This window comes from Mustela putorius, unplaced genomic scaffold (assembly GCF_011764305.1).
Source record: "Mustela putorius furo isolate JIRA1106 unplaced genomic scaffold, ASM1176430v1.1 tig00000151_pilon_pilon_pilon, whole genome shotgun sequence".
Taxonomy (NCBI): Eukaryota; Metazoa; Chordata; class Mammalia; order Carnivora; family Mustelidae; genus Mustela; species Mustela putorius.
Window position 1 is genome coordinate 12,104,867 of NW_025421296.1, and position 18,250 is coordinate 12,123,116.

Here is an 18,250-nt window from a genome sequence, read left to right on the forward strand (position 1 = left end):
CACAAACACAAATTGTCTATTTTTACAAACCTTCTGAAACCTTCTGATAACATTCACCTAGTTACCTTTTCATCAATAGTGCAACCATATCAAGAAGCAATGTAATGGTCAAAACATGATGTTGTACACCTGAAATTAATATAACACTGTTTCAACCATACTTAATAAAAAATAATAAAATAGTTAAAACTAAAATTAAAAAAAAAGAACAATGGGAGTTTATCCACAGTCCCAAGTACTTTTCTTTGCAAAGAGGTAAAAGGATTATTTACTTGAGGTACTTACCTCAATAAATTAGGAATTAAGTTATTAATAAGGGCATATGATGTTGTTTTGAGAAATAGACTGACTAAAAAGATCTAGGTTTGGTTCCACCAATTACAACAGGTGTGAAATGCCTCTTTGGGGTTTGATTCCTGAAAGGAATTTGCAGAGGGTTTTGCAAAGGATGGGAGTGTTGTTGGTAAGTTTTCACCTCTTTACAGTGCCAGGAAGGGGAGGATCCAGAATTAGTATGACCAATACGAATCTTAAAGAGTGTTCCAATGTTTCCAACCATGATCTAGAAAAGAACCAAGAAAATGTATTTCAATGTAATTTCACAAAATCCATTTAAAAATAGCTCATATTAGGATATTGATATTATATATCAATAATGGGGTTAATCCATCAAGAAATATAATAATTACAAACATGTATATACCTCATGACAAAGTGCCAAAACATATGAAACAAAAATTGACCAAATTGAATAGAGAAGTAATCTAAAATAATGGTTGGAATACCCCACTCCGCATGATGTGTAGAATAACTAGACATAAGATCAATAAAGAAATTAAGGACGTGAACAACATTATAGACCAACTAGATCTAACAGATATTTATAGAACATCTCACCCAACAACAGAAGAATATAGTTCTCTCAAGTACACATGGAATTCATTTTCCCGGGCAGACTGTATGTTATATCACTAAAATTTTTGAAAATTAAATAAGATTGAAATCACACAGAGAATAGTTTCTAACTTCAATGGGATAAAACTAGAAATCACTACAAGGAAAAGTGGAAGATTCATAACTGTGTATAAATTAACAACATACTCTTAAGCAACCAATGAGTCAAAGAAATTGCAAGGGAAATTAATATAATGTTCTTTCTTATTAGGCTATAATTGACATATAACATTATATTAGATTCATGTATATCATGTGATATTTGTGTAATCTATGAAATGGTGACCAAAATAAGTCTAGTTACCATCTGTCACCAAGCAAAGTTTTGCCATTTTTTTCCTGTGATGGGAACTTTTACGATTTACTCTCTTACTCTCACATCATATGTGCAATACAACATTACTGACCATAGCAATGCTGTAATATTACATCCCTGTTACTTATTTATATATTCAACCCCCATACCATCTGGTGACTACCAATCTGTTCTGGGTATCTATTAGTTTTGTTTTGTTTCATTGTTTATTTTTTTAGATTCTGCATATAAGTAAAATCATATGATATTTGTTTTTCTCTGACTTATTTCACTTAGTATAATACCCTCAAGGTACACTTACGTGGCCGCAAGTGTCAAGATCTCATTCTTTTTTTATGACTGAGTAGTATTCCATTATGTATTTATACCACATCTTCCATTCATCCATCAATGGACACTTAAGATTAGTTCCATATCTTGGCTATTGTAAATAATACTGCAATGAACACAAGAGTACATATATCTTTTTGAAATAATATTTTCACTTTTTTTTTTAATTCCAGAAGTGGAATTGTTGGATCATAGGATATTTTTCTCCATAGTGTTTTCCACAGTGATTGTACTAATTTACATTACCACCAACAGTGTACAGGTTCTCTTTTTTCCTCTTCTTGCCAACTTATTATTCCTTATCTTTTTGATAATAGCCATTCTAACAGGTGGGAGGTGGTATCACATATTTTTTATTTACCTTTTCCTCATGATTAGTGATGTTAATTATCTTTACATGTACCTGTTGGACATTTATATATCTTCTTTGGGAAAATGTCTATTCAGATCTACCCATTTTTAATCAGATTATTTCTCTTTTTGATATTAGGTTATATGAGTTCATTATATATTTTGGATATTAACCCCTTCTTAGATATATGACTTGGAAATATCTTCTATTCAGTAAGGTTTTTTTTTCTTTTTTCTTTTTTCTTTTTTTGATGGTATCCTTCATACAGAAGATTTTAGTTTGATGTACTACCTCTTATTTTTGCTTTTTTTGCCCTTGCCTTTGAAGTCAGAGTCAAAAAATGATCACTAAGACTAATGTCAAAAAGCTTTCCACCTATGTTTTCTTCAGTCTTATAGTTACAGATATTACATTCAAGACTTTAATTGACTTTGAGCTAATTTTTGTATATGGTATAACATGACTGTCCATTTTCCCTCCCAACATCATTTATTTATTATATATTCTTGGCCTCCTTTTGTCATAAGTTGACTATATATGCATGGGTTTATTTCTGAGATCTCTAATCTGTACCATTGATCTATATGTCTGTTTTATGTTGATACTATACTATTTTGATTACTACAGCTTTGTAGTGTATATTCAAATCTGGGGTTTTGATACCTCTAAATTTGTTTTTCTTTCTTAGGACTGCTTTGGCTACTTGGAATATTTGTGGTTTCATACATAGATATTGGATATCTATTTTCATACATATTGGATGGATCTATTTCTGTAAAAAATGCCATAAATTTTCAAAGGGATAACATTTAATATATAGATTGCTTCAGCTAATATGGACATTTTAAAAATATTAATTCTTCTAATCCATAAGCATAGAGTATCTTTCTGTTTATTTGTGTCTTCTTCAATATCTTTCATCAATGTCTTCTAGTTTTCAGTGTACAGGAATTTTACCTCCTTGGTTAAATTTATTCCTAGGTATTTTATTCTTGTTGATACAATTGTAACTGGGATTGTCTTCTTAGTGTCTCATTCTTATAGTTCACTGTTAATGTATAAAAACACAAAAGATTTTTGTATATTGGGTTTTTACCCTGAAACTTTAGTGAACTTTTTTATTAGTTATAAAAATTTTTTGGTGGATTCCTAGGAGTTTTCTATATATGAAAACATGTAATCCATAAGTAGTGACAGTTTTACTTTTTCATTTCCAATTAAAGTCATTTCTATTTCTTTTTCTTGCCTAATTGCACTGGCTAGGATTTCTAATACTGTGTTGAATAAAAGTGGCAAGGAAGAATGGATATTACTGTCTTATTCCTGATCTTAGAAGAAAAGATTTCAGTTTTTCATCACTGAGTATGATGTTAGCTATGGGTTTGTCCTATATGGCCTTTATTATGTTGAAGTATGTCCCCTCTACACCCACTTTGTTGAGTCTTTATGATAAATGAATGTTGAACTTCGTTAAAAAAAAAATTTCATGTCTATTAAGATGAACATGATTTTCATCCTTCATTTTGTTAATGCTATATATCATGTTGATTGATTTACAGGTGTTGAACCATGTTTGCATCCCTTGAATAAATCTCACATGATCATAGTACATGATCATTTTAATGTATTGTTCAATTTGTTTTGCTAATATTTTGTTGAGGACTTTTACATCAATATTCATCAATGATACTGGCCTATAATTTTCTTTTTCTGTAGTTCTTTGATCGCTTTTGGTATCAGTGTAATGTTGACATTTAAAAATGAGTTTGGAAGAATCCCCTCTTTTTCAATTTTTTGGAATATTTTGAGAAGTACATGCATTAATTCTCCTTTAAGTATTTGGTACAATCTACCTATGAAGTCATCTATCACTGGACTTCTGTTTGCTGGAAGTTTTTTGATTACTGATTCAATCTCCTATTAATAATCATTCTATTCAGATTATCTACTTCTTTATGATCCAGTCTTAGAAGGTTATATATTTCTAGAAATTTATCCATTTCTTATAGGTTGTCCAAACTGTTGGTGTATAATTGTTCACAGTAATCTTTGGTGATTCTTTTTCTTTTCTTTTTCTTTTATATCAGTTGTAACTTTTCCTCTCTTATTTCTGATTTTATTTGAGCCCTCTCTCTTTTTCTCAGTATGTCTCGCCAATGTTTTCCAATTTTTTTTCTTGTCAAAGAACCAGCTTTTGTTTCACTGATCTTTTCTATTGTATTTTTAATCTTTATTTCATATATTGTGCCTCTGATCTTTATTATTTCCTTCCTTCTACTAAGTTTGGACTTTATTCTTCTTTTTCTAGTTTCTATAAGTATAAAGTGAAATTGTTTATTTGAGTTTTTTCTTGTTTCTTAAGATAGACCTGTATTGCTACAAACTTATCTATTAGAACTACTAGTGCTGAAAAATGAAATTGGACCATTTCCTTACACCACACACGAAAATAGACTCAAAATGGATGAAGGACCTCAATGTGAGAAAGGAATCCATCAAAATCCTTGAAGAGAACACAGGCAGCAACCTCTTCGACCTCAGCCACAGCAACATCTTCCTAGGAACATCGCCAAGGGCAAGGGAAGCAAGGGCTAAAATAAACTATTGGGATTTCATCAAGATCAAAAGCTTTTGCACAGCAAAGGAAACAGTTAACAAAATCAAAAGACAACTGACAGAATGGGAGAAGATATTTGCAAACGACATATCAGATAAAGGACTAGTGTCCAAAATCTATAAAGAACTTAGCAAACTCAACACCCAAAGAACAAATAATCCAATCAAGAAATGGGCAGAGGACATGAACAGACATTTCTGCAAAGAAGACATCCAGATGGCCAACAGATACATGAAAAAGTGCTCCATATCACTCAGCATCAGGGAAATAAAAATCAAAACCACAATGAGATATTACCTCACACCAGTCAGAATGGCTAAAATCAACAAGTCAGGAAATAACAGATGCTGGCGAGGATGCAGAGAAAGGGGAACCCTCCTACACTATTGGTGGGAATGCAAGCTGGTGCAACCACTCTGGAAAACAGCATGAAGGTTCCTCAAAATGTTGAAAATAGAACTATGACCCAGCAATTGCACCACTGGGTATTTACCCTAAAGATACTAATGTAGTGATCCAAAGGGGCACGTGCACCCGAATGTTTATAGCAGCAATGTCCACAATAGCCAAACTATGGAAAGAACCTAGATGTCCATCAACAGATGAATGGATCAAGAAGGTGTGGTATATATACACAATGGAATACTATGCAGCCATCAAAAGAAATGAAATGTTGCCATTTGCGACAACATGAATGGAACTAGAGCATATCATGCTTAGCGAAATAAGTCAAGCAGAGAAAGACAACTATCATATGATCTCCCTGATATAAGGAAGTGGTGATGCAACATGGGGGCTTAAGTGGGTAGGAGAAGAATCAATGAAACAAGAAGGGATTGGGAGGGAGACAAACCATAAGTGACTCTTAATCTCACAAAACAAACTGAGGGTTGCTGGTGGGGGGGTGTGAGAAGGGGGGAGTTAGGGACATTGGGGAGGGTATGTGCTTTGGTGAGTGCTGTGAAGTGTGTAAACCTGGCGATGCACAGACCTGTACCCCTTGGGATAAAAATAAATGTTTATAAAAAATAAAAAATTTAAAAAAATAGTAACCTAGAAAAAAAAAGAACTACTACTGCTATTCACCATAGATTTTGGTATGTTGTGTATCCATTTTAATTTGTCCCCAGATATTTTTTTTAATTTCTCCTTTCACTGACCCATTGTTTATTCAGTAGCTTGTTATTTAATCTCCACATATTAGTGATTTTTTCCAGATTTTTATCTTCTAGTTGATTTCTAGTTTCATATTATTGTGGTAAGTGAAGACGCTTGATATGATTTCAAACTTCTTACATTCATTGAGACCTGTTTCATGGCTTGCAGAATTCCTATCTTGTAGAATATTCTTTTTTTTTCTTTTAGCTTTTTTAATTTATTTGATAGAGAGGGAGCACAAGAGCAGGAGGAGGGGCAGAGGGAGAAGCAGATGCCCCACTGAGCAGGGAGCCCGATGCAGGGCTCGATCTCAGGAGTCCAAGATCACTGACTGAACCACATAGGTGCCCTATTCTGCAGAATATTCTATCCTGCAGAATATTTCACGTGCATTTGAGAAGAATGTATATTGTGCTGAATTTGGATAAAATACTCTATATTTATCTATTAAGTCCATCCTGTCTACTGTGTCATTTAAGGCCAATATTTCCTTATTGATTTTCTGTCTAAAATATCTAAACATTGATGTAAGCGGGAAATTAAAGGTACCTACTATTATTATACAGCCATCAATTTCTCCCTTAAGTTCTCTAGTATTTTCTCTTAGTTGCTCATATGTTGGGTGCATGAATATTTACAAATGTTATATCTTCTTCTTGGATTGATCCTTTTATCATTATATAATATTTTATTTTATTTTATTTTATTTTTTCAGTGTTCCAAGATTCATTGTTTATGCACCACACCCAGTGCTCCATGCAATATTTGCCCTCCTTAATATCACCACCAGGCTCACCTATCACTCCCTTCCTTCCCCTCTAAAACCCTCAGTTTGTTTCTCAGAGTCCACAGTCTCTCATGGTTTATCCTCCCCTTTGATTTACCCCAATTCACTTTTCCTTTTCTTCTAATGTCCTCCATATTATTCCTTATGCTCCACAAGTAAGTGAAACTTTATAATTCACTCCCTTAGCTTGACGTATTTCACGCAGCATAATCTCCTCCAGTCATGTCCATGTTGATACAAAACCAAGATAATGCTCATCTCTGTCTTTTATTATAGTCTTTATTTAAAGTCTATTTTGTCTGATAGTATATCTACCCAGCTTTCTTTTAGTTTCTCTTTGTATAAAATATCTTTTTCTATTCCTTCACCTTCAGTCTGTGTGTGTTTAGATCTGGAGTAAGTCTCTTATAGAAAACATATAGATGGGTGTTGACTTTTATCCATTCAGTCATCCTATGGTTTTCAATTAGAGCATTTACTCCATTTACATTTAAACTAATTATTGATAGGTATGCACTTCCTGTCATTGTATTTATTGTTTTCTGGCTATTTTCATGGTTCCTCTCTTTTCTTTCTTCTCTAGATCACTTTCCTTGTGGTATGATGATTTTATTTAATGTTATGCTTAATTTCTTTTCTCATTTTCTTTTGTGTATTTACAATAGAATTTTGTGGTTACCATGGGGCTCACTTATAACAGCCTGTATATATAAAAGTCTATTTTAAATTGATAGCAATTTAAGTTCATATACATTCTAAAATTAAAAATAGAACTATCCTATGACCCTGTAATTGCACTACTGGGTATTTACCCCAAAGATATAGATGTAGTGAAAAGAAGGGCCATATGTATGTCAATATTCATAGCAGCAATGGCCACAATCGCCAAACTGTGGAAAGAGCCAAGATGCCCTTTGACGGATGAATGGATAAAGATGTTGTGGTCCATATATACAATGGAATATTATGCCTCCATCAGAAAGGATGAATACCCAACTTTTGTATCAGCATCAATAAGACTGGAGGAGATTATGCTGAGTGAAATAAGTCAAGCAGAGAGAGTCAATTATATATTGTTTCACTTACTTGCGGAGCATAAGAAGTAAATAGGGGGACATTAGAAGAAAGAAAAAAAAAGTGAACTGAGGGAGATCAGAAGGGAGACAAAGCATGAGAGACTTGACTCTGAAAAACAAACAGAGGGTTTTGGAGGGGAAGGGAGTGAGGGGTTAGGTGAGCCTGGTTGTGGGTAGAAAGAGAGCACATACTGCATGGAGCACTGGGTGTGCTGCATAAACAATGAATCTTGGAACACTGAAAAAATAAAATTAAATTTAATTGATTAAATAAATACATCCTAAAACTACATTTTTACTCTCCTTTCCAAATTTTATGTTTTTGATGTCACATTTTACATCTTTTTTGTGTGTCCCTCCTCTAATTATTATAGTCACAGTAATTTTTACTGCTTTTGTCTCTTGATCTTCATACTAGCTTTATAAGTAATTAAACCACTGCATTTACTATATATTTTACCTTTACCAGTGAGAATTTTTACTTTCATATGTTTTCTTTTTACTAATGATCACCCTTTCTTTTTAGCTTAAAGAATTCCCTTTAAAATTTCTTGCAAGTCTTGTTTGGTAAAGATGAACTCTTTAGTTTTTGTTTATCTGAAAAACTGTTTCTCTCTCCCCATTATTATAAATGATAATCTTCTAGTTCACATTCTTGGTTGCAAGCTTTTTCCCTTCAGCTCTTTGACTACATCATGCCACTCCCTTTTGTCCAGCAAAATTTTTGCAGACAAATCCACTCATAATCTTATGGGGGTTCCTTTATATATAGCAAGTTGTTTCATTCTTTCTTTTGAAATATTTTCTTCTGTTTCTTCATTTTGCTTGATTTTTAATGTTTATTTCTATATATAAAGTAAAATAGCCACTTCTTCCAATTGAGAGTGTAGGAACTGAACTTGTCATTCAACTTAGCCCTCGTACTTTGTTGTCTCTTGGACCTTTCTCACTGTGTAAGCAGCCTGGCTTATCCTTTATAGGTCCCAGCTGTTGAGGTTATTCCAAGAACTGTCAGTATTCCAAAGGAGGGATCTCAATGAGCACCTACTTTCAGAGTGATTGGAAACAAGACCCTCAAGCCACAGCCTTTAGGGTATGTAAATAGAGATAAAATCAGGATAATAGAGTAGGAAGATCCTGAGCTCTCCTCCTCCCTTAGTCACACCAAAAAAACTCTCTGAGAATGACCCGAGGCCTAGGAGAACAGCTCTCCCACAACCAAATATGTAAAGAAAATGCTACATCAAGATGGATAAAAGTGGCAGAGACACAGTCTAGTCAACCCACATTACTGGTGGGGAACTAAATACCAGAAGGATATCATAAATATGGAAGGTCATCCCTGAGGAATGAGAGGATGAAGCCCCATATCAGGCACCCTTGCTCTGGGGACCCACACCAGAAAAACAAGCCTCTATAATGTTCAGCTTTGAATATCAATAGGGCTTGACTCTGGGGGAGCTGGAAGATTACAGGAAACCAAGACTGCTCTTAAAATACTGATGCACAATCTCACTCATTCCAAGACCCAGCACAAAGGCAGCAATTTAAAAAACACCTGGGCCATAAGTAAAAGATAATTATTGACTAATTTTAAGGTCTGTGTCACTGAGTTAGGGATCTGTAGGAACATTCTCCAGAAACAGCTTCAATGATTGGTGCTATTTTTCTTATACTTCTTCTACCTTCCAGATTTAGACTTGATGGAAACCATTTCTGACACTCTCCATCTATCTTGCTAGCACTACTCACCCTCCCTGGAATTCTGTAGACCCACCACACTCAACCTTCAACCCTTGGCTAATGTCCCTCCAAAAGGGCTTCTGACAGGTCGTCATCTGACAGATAGTCTCAGCTAGGATCATAACCCCCACAAAGAGGACCCCACTTATCAGTATGTTCATAATAGCTGTTGCCAGGCCTCTCACCCACCCATGCCAAGGGCCAGCCCAACTCACCAGTATGCCCATAGCAGCCATACAGGAGATACCCCTGGAGCACCTATTTCTTGTGACAAGGAGGGTATTGCACCTCGCAGATCCACAAGACACCTTCTACATAAGGCTACTCCTTCAAGACCAAGAGACATAAATGATCTACCTAATATATAGAAACCCAGAGTCAGGCAAAATGAGGAGACAGAGGAATATGTTACAAATAAAATAACAAGATAAAACCTCAGAAAATGAGTTAAACAAAATAGAAATAAGCCATCTACCTGATAAGGAGTTCCAAGTAATGGTTATAAAGATGCTTCCTGAACTCAGGAGAAAAATGGATGCACATAGTGAGAACTTCAGTAATAAGACAGAAAATTTAGAAAAAAAATCAATCAGAGATAAAGAATATAATAACTGAAATAAAAAATGCAATAGAGGGAATCAAAAGCATATTAGATGATGCAGAAGAACAAATCAGTGATCTGAAAGGGTAGTAGACATCACCCAAGCTGAACAACAGAAAGAAAAAAACAATCTTTAAAAGATGAAGACATACCATTTGCATCAACATGGAAGTGGATGGAATTATGCTAAGTGAAATAAGTGAAGCAGAGACAGACAATTATCATATGGTTTCACTCATATGTGGAGCATAGGAATACCACAGAGGACCATAGATGAAGGGAGGGAAAACTGAAAGAGAAATCAGAGAGGGAGAAAAACCATGAAAGAACCTAGACTTCAAGAACAAAACTGAGGGTTATGGAAGGGAGGGGGGTGGGGGAAGGGTTAATTGGGTGATGGGTATTAGGGAGGGCACATGTTGTTATGAGCAATTACATGCCAACAAATTAGGCATATAATCTTTTAGCCTAACTGTGGAAAGAGCCAAGGTGTCCACTGTCCATTGACAGATAATGGATAAAGAAGATATATATCACACACAATGGAATATTACTCAGCAATCAGAAAGGATGAATACTTATAATATTTATAATCCTTAGAATATTTACAATGAACTGGATGGAACTGGAGTGTATTATGCTGAGCAAAATAAATCAGTCAGAGAAAGACAATTATTATATGGTTTCCCTCATATGTGGAATATAAGAAACAGTACAGAGGATCAAAGGAGAAGGGAGGGAAAACTAAATGGGAAGTAATCGAGAGGGAGATAAACCATGAGAGACTCCCAACTATAGGAAAAAAACTGACTGTTTCTGGAAGGGTGGTGGGTAGGGGAATGGGGTAATTGGATGATGGGCATTAAGGAGAGCACATGATGTGATGAGCACTGGTGTTATATGCAACTTATGAGTTAATGAACTCTACATCTGAAACTAATTTTGTACTACATGTTAGATAATTGAAGTTAAATTTTTAAAAAATAGGGGCACCTGGGTGACTCAGTTGGTTAAGTGTCGGCCTTCAGCTCAGTTTATGATCCCAGGGTTCTAGAGTCTAGCCTTGCATCAGGCTCACTGCTCAGTGGGGAGCCTGCTTCTCTCTCTCCCCCTCCCCCTGCTTGTGTTCCCTCTCTCATTGTCTCTCTGTCAAATAAATAAATAAAATATTTTTATATGGACCCCCAATTCTATGGGCAAATAATCTTCAACAAAACAGGAAAAAATAAACATTGGAAAAAAGACAGTCTCTTCAATAAATGGTGCTGGGAAAACTGGACAGCTATATGTAGAAGAATGAAACTCGACCATTCTCTTACACCGTACACAAAGATAAACTCAAAATGGATAAAAGACCTCAACGTGAGACACGAATCCATCAGAATCCTAGAGGAGAACATAGGCAGTAACCTCTTCAATATTAGCCACAGCAACTTCTTTCAAGATACGTCTCCAAAGGCAAAGGAAACAAAAGTGAAAATGAACTTTTGGGACTTCATCAAAATCAAAAGCTTCTGAACAGCAAAGGAAACAGTCAAAAAAACAAAGAGGCAACCTAGGGAATGGGAGAAGATATTTGCAAATGACAGTACAGACAAAAGGTTGATACCCAGGATCTATAATGAACTCCTCACACTCAACACACACAAAACAGGCAATCATAACAAAAAATGGACAGAAGATATGAACAGACACTTCTCCAATGAAGACATACAAATGGCTATCAGACACATGAAAAAATGCTCATCATCACTAGCCATCAGGGAGATTCAAATTAAAACCACATTGAGATATCACCTTACACCAGTTAGAATGACCAAAATTAGCGAGACAGGAAACAACATGTGTTGGAGGGGATGTGTAGAAAGGGGAACCCTCTTCCACTGTTGGTGGGAATGCAAGTTGGTGCAGCCTCTTTGGAGAACAGTGTGGAGATTCCTCAAGAAATTAAAAATAGAACTTCCCTATGACCCTGCAATTGCACTACTGGGTATTTACCCCAAAGATACAGATGTCGTGAAAAGAAGGTCCATCTGTACCCCAATGTTTATAGCAGCAATGGCCACAGTCACCAAACTGTGGAAAGAACCAAGATGCCCTTCAACGGATGAATGGATAAGGAAGATGTGGTCTATATACACTATGGAGTATTATTATGCCTCCATCAGAAAGGATGAATACCCAACTTTTGTAGCAACATGGACGGGACTGGAAGAGATGATGCTGAGTGAAATAAGTCAAGCAGAGAGAGTCAATTATCATATGGTTTCATTTATTTGTGGAGCATAACAAATAGCATGGAAGACATGGGGAGTTAAAGAGGAGAACGGAGTTGGGGTAAATTGGAAGGGGAGGTGAATCATGAGAGACTATGGACTCTGAAAAACAATCTGAGAGGTTTGAAGTGGCGGGGGGGTGGGAGGTTGGGGTACCAGGTGGTGGGTATTATAGAGGGCACGGATTTCATGGAGCACTGGGTGTGGTGAAAAAATAATGAATACTGTTATGCTGAAAATAAATTTTAAAAATAAAATAAAATAAAATTTTTTAAAAAATCAAAAATTAATTAATTTAAAATAAAAATAAAAAATAATAAATAAAAATAAAGATAAATGTAAACTGAAAAAAAAATTTTTTTAAAGAACATAAAACTCAGCACCCAAAAAATAACAAAGCCAGTTAAGAAATGAGCAGAAGACTTGAACATGTATTTCTCAAAGAAGAAATACAAATGGCCAACAGACACATGAAAAAATGTTCTACCTTACTCAGCATCAGGAAAATACAAATCAAAACCACAGTGAGATACCAACTCATACCAGTCAGAATGGCTAAAATTAGCACGTTAGGAAACAACAGATGTTGGCAAGGATGCAGAGAAAGGGGAACCCTCTTATACTGTTGGTGGGAATGCAAACTGGTGCAACCACTCTGATAACAGTATGGAAGTTCCTCAAAAAGTCAAAAATAGAACTACCCTATGATTGAGCAATTGCACTACTGGCATTTATCCAAAGGATACAAAGATGGTGATTTGAAGGGGCACATGTACCCCAATGTTTATAGCAACAATGTCCACAATTGCCAAAATATGGAAAGAGCCCAGATATCCATCAACAAATGAATGAATAAAGAAGATTTGGGGTACACACACACACACACACACACTCACACACACTCACACACACACACAATGGAGTACTACTCAGCCATCAAAAAGAATGAAATCTGGCTATTTGCAATGACATGGATGGGACTAGAGGGTATTATGCTAAGCGGAATGAGTCCATAAGAGAAACACAAATACCATATAATTTCACTCATGTGTGGAATTTAAGAAAGGAAACAGATGGATATAGGGAAAGAAAGGAAAAATAAAGACAGAGAGGGAGGCAAACCATATGAGACTCCAAACTGTAGGGAACAAATTGAGGGTTGCTGGAAGGGATGTTGGGGGAGGGATGGGGTTATTGGGTAATGGGCATTAAAAGAAGGCACTTGATGTAATGAGCACTGTCTTAAAAGGTTGCATAAAGATATAATTCCAACTATACAAAATTCTAGAAAAGACAGAAAATTCTATTCCTGAAACCAATAATACACTCTATATTAACTAAATTGAATTTTAATTTAAAAAACTTTTTAATTAAAATTCTTATGCATCAAAGGATACCTACCAAAGAGTAAAAAGGCAACCTACAATATGAAAGAAAATATCTGCAAATTCTATTTTTGATGAGAGTCTAGTATTCAGAATATAAAGAACTCTTACAGCTCAACAACAAAAAGAAAAACAACCTAATTAAAAATGGATTAAGTATTTGAATAGATATTTTTCCAAAGAAGATATACAAATAGCATACAAGTACATAGTGATACTCAATATCATTAATTATGAACATATAAATCAAAATGACAATGAGATCCCACTTCACACCTACCCACAAGGTTTAATTTAGAATTTTTCTAATCAACAATAATAATGTTAGCGAAAATGTGGAGAATGAAACACTCATACTTTGCTGGTGAAAATGTAAAATAATAGAACCACCATGGAAAACAGTTTGGCTCTTCCTCAAAACGTTAAACATAGAATTACCATATGACTCAGAATTTCCACTTTTACATACATATATACATATATATGTGTATATATATATATATATATATACTCAAAAGAAATGAAACAGGTGTGTGTGTGTGTGTGTGTGTGTGTATAGTCAAAAAAACACAAAAACAGGTGTATAATAAAAAATTACTTACACACAAATGTTCGTAGCTAGCAGCACTATCCACAATAGCCAAAGGGTAAAAACAACCCAAATGACCATTAACAGATGAATGCATAAACAAAAGGTGGTGTTTCCATAAATTAAATATTATTCAGCCATAAAAAAGAAAGAATTATCATATAGTTTCACTTATTTGTGGAGCATAACAAATAACATGGAGGACAAGGGGAGATGGAGAGAAGGGAGTTGAGCAAAGAGAAGGGAGATGAACCATGAGAGACTATGGACTCTGAAAAACAATCTGAGGATTTTGAAGGGGCGGGAGATGGGAGGTTAGGGGAGCCAGGTTGTGGGTATGATGGAGGGCACGTATTGCATGGAGCACTGGGTGTGGTACATAAACAATGAATTCTGTTACGCTGAAAAGAAATAAATTTTTTTAAAAAAGAAAGAAATGAGCTATCAAGCCTCAAAAGACAGAGGAACCTTTAGCAGATACTGCTTTTTTAAGAAGCCTGTCTTAAAAGGTTGCATAAAGATATAATTCCAACTATACAAAATTCTAGAAAAGACAAAAACATAGAGATAGTAAAAAAAAAAAAAAAAAAAAATCAGTGCTTTCCAGGAGTTCAAGGAGAGGGAGGAACAGATAGTAGATGGAACCCAGGGGAATTTTAGGGTAGTGAAAATATTCTTTATGAATCCATCATTAGATGGATTCATGACATTATGTGTTTGTGAAAACCCCTAAAACTGTACTGCACAAAAGAATAACACCAATGAAAATTGTAGGGTTTAGTTAATAATAATGAATTGATACCGGTTCAGCAATATTAACAAATGTATTATACTAAAGCAAGATGTTAATAGAAAAACTGAGACTAGGAAGACAGAAGTGGTATATGGGAGCTTTTTGCACTATCTGTTCAATTTCCATAAACTTAAAATTGGTTTAAAAAATAAAGCTTATTAATTGATTAAAAAAAAAGGAAAGAAGTACTAATACATGTTGTAACATGGATGAATACTAAAAACATGCTAAGTGAAAGAAGACAGACCCAAAAGACCATATATGATTCCATTTACATGAAATATCCAGAATGGGCAAATCCTTAAAATCAGAAAGTAGATAAGAGGTTGCTAGGGATTGGGGGAAAGGAAATGGAGAGACTGCATAATGAGGTTTCCTTTTGGAGTAACTCAAATGTTCTGGAACTAGATAGTGATTGAAGAATATTGAGACTACATTATACCTCACTGAATAACAAACTTTTAGTTAAAATGATAAATTTTATTTTCTGGATTTTGCCACAATAAAATAGAAAATACGTATGCAACAAAACTATAAGGAAAAAGGAAAGAATGAAACAAAAGAACCTAAGAATACTTACAAGAAACCAATTCATCAAAATGAGTGACAACTATGACCAAAATCAATAAGAAGTTAACTAAACTTAAAGAAGCCATCACCTCTACAAACAAGATGTAAATGTACCAATCCTAGGGCTCAAGAAAGAAAGAGCAAGACAACTGAAAGAGCTGAAATGTAGTGCTGAGAAAGAAGCATCAAACTATGAAAATGGTTTCCTATGGAAAGAAAACAGAAATGAAGAGTTAAATATGTTCCTTTGCTACTACAGAATTCAGAATAACTTAACTCTATACACCATGTGTATAAATTGATTTTAAAATATACATGAAATAAATCAGAACCACAACAAAAACAACTTGGACTCTTTTGATATAGTCACTTCTAAAACTATTTCTTACACATGCAAAATAATGATAAAGTCCTCATTTTTTACATGTAGTGCCCATCAACACAAGAAAGAGTTTCTTCAAATATTGACTCATATAGAAACTTTGGAAAGGATAGTTCAAACTAAACAATTAGTTTAGTTCCAAATGATTCAGACTCTTCTATAACACATTATATGGCTGAGTACACAGACTGGAGTAAACCAAATACTCAGGATCACATGGAAGTGAGTATCATATAACAATTTGAGCCACTTAAGGATACTCTTTCCTGATTGTGATTTTATTCTCTCTTTCTACCCAGTCAAAATAATCCCTCTATACATCCAATCATTCATTCAACAGATATTATTAAATACCTATAAAGTGCTAAGTGCTTGACTGATTTCACATCTTTCCTTTGGTTGCTAATCTTTCTGACTATAACAACTGATCTGATACTGCTACCTGTTTCTCCCTAATCTTGATCTCAGTGTGTCTAGTAATGAACTAATAATTTGATTATAACTTCTTTGCTCTCCTTTATTTATTTATTTTTATTTAATATTTTTTTTATTTCTTTTCAGCATAACAGAATTAATTGTTTTTGCACCACACCCAGAGCTCCATGCAATGCATGCCCTCCATAATACCCACCACCTGGCTCCCCCAACCTCCCACCCCTCGCTCCTTCAAAACCCTCAGGTTTGTAATTTTTTTTCCTTTGCAACTTTGACTTTAAGCCTTATATGTTCGAGCCCCAGTCAGAAAGGCATAAGCCCTTACTCCCAACAGCCACAAGTATAGAAACAGTAAAAGTTGGCCTTCTAGTATTTCTCTCTAGCTATTGTCTCTTATTGTATTGTAGTTTTACTTGTGTATAATCTGAATGAACAAAAACTGCCATGAATTACTTTTGACTGACCTTCAACAGGACCCAGAGTGTTATAACAGAAAGCACCAATTTGATAGATTGTATTCATTCCAATGTACCAACTACCTGTATCACTTATATTAACAGGTTTTACTCAGCTTTATTACTTACAGTAAATACGTCTTCATGGCCATCCTGAAATTGAGATCCATCTGTTCCATAAAGATATATAGGAGCTGAACTTCTATGTTGTCCATACAGTATAATATAAATCTGTGAGCTGGTCCCTGAATTTGGCAAGTCACTGGTGATTATGGAAATTTTCCAGATACCACCTAAAGAAGCACAAATAACACACAGTATTAAACCAACATATAAAAACAGAAGACTCAGAAGAGATGATCATCATGAAGCCAGGGGAATTCAGAAAGACATAACTTACTCTTCTTCATCTCCTTTGGAAAAGTACTATAGCACAATATTTAGACTTGGTTTTTTAAATATTCAGTAAATTACTATGTCCTACAATGTAACTGTAAGACTATTTCCTAGATCTTTAATAATAAAGTTAAAGAGATACAATTATCCTATTATACTCGGTCATGCTTGGATTCCAAGAAAGTTGCTATGGAACTTCTCTAATGTTCCCTGCCTTTTGACAAAATATTTCCAGTATTGTTATCTATGACATGTAATATGTGCATTCAGTATTACACATTTTAAGATCTTGAGATTTTAGATATTAATTTTCCAAAGTAAAAAATTATTTAATAATTTGTATAATCATAAAAATTGGAATTAGATAAGTTAGAAGGAATTTGAAAGGTCATCTGGAAATTTCTACACTTACTGTTTTAAGTATTCCTAATTAGTAGATGAGGTAACTGAATTCAAAAAATGTTAAATAAATTTTTTATCCCAGCAAAAAATAAACACAGTGCGAGAAAATATATGGCTTATTGTGAATATAACTGAGATTATCTAAACATTATAGCATACTGAGAGTGGTATGATATTACTTCCTAGGATTTCAATTTATTTTGTTAGGTTTCCTTTGGAAAAAAACATCAAGAGTTGATCAATAAGAAAATTGAAATAATGAGAAATTAGGGAATACACTCAAGATTACATAAAAGAAGTAAGAATATGAGGCAATAAAATTCAGAACTATGGATTTAAATTGCATTCTTCTCTTTAGACTGTGGTTTTCTCTCTCTTATATTTAAACTAAAGTTTATTTCCCATTTTGATCATTCAAATTGTCAAATTCAAAATTTGAATTTTATTTATATAGTACAATGAATATATGTTAAATTAATGCATGTGTTTAAAAACCTACTTTGAAACAGGAAATTCTACTTTATTTTTCCAACATATGGCAAAAAGCCAAGTTAGACTACCAAATCATCCTGGCAAACATTCAGTTCATAAATAAAAACCTCATTTTTAAAAACTGGAAGAGGCTCAGTCCGT

General features: G+C 34.3%; 1 protein-coding gene across 1 annotated transcript in view; it reads right to left on the bottom strand.

Moving 5' to 3' along the window:
* RP1 (RP1 axonemal microtubule associated) overlaps nucleotides 1-18,250 on the bottom strand; it is a 356,998-nt gene that overhangs the window by 244,699 nt on the left and 94,049 nt on the right. The window contains exons 4-5 of the mRNA XM_045075785.1: nucleotides 16,949-17,112; nucleotides 476-562 (exon numbers count right to left, since the gene is read on the bottom strand). Coding sequence (XP_044931720.1) covers nucleotides 476-562; nucleotides 16,949-17,112 — 251 coding nt within the window. The remainder of the gene's footprint in view (nucleotides 1-475; nucleotides 563-16,948; nucleotides 17,113-18,250) is intronic.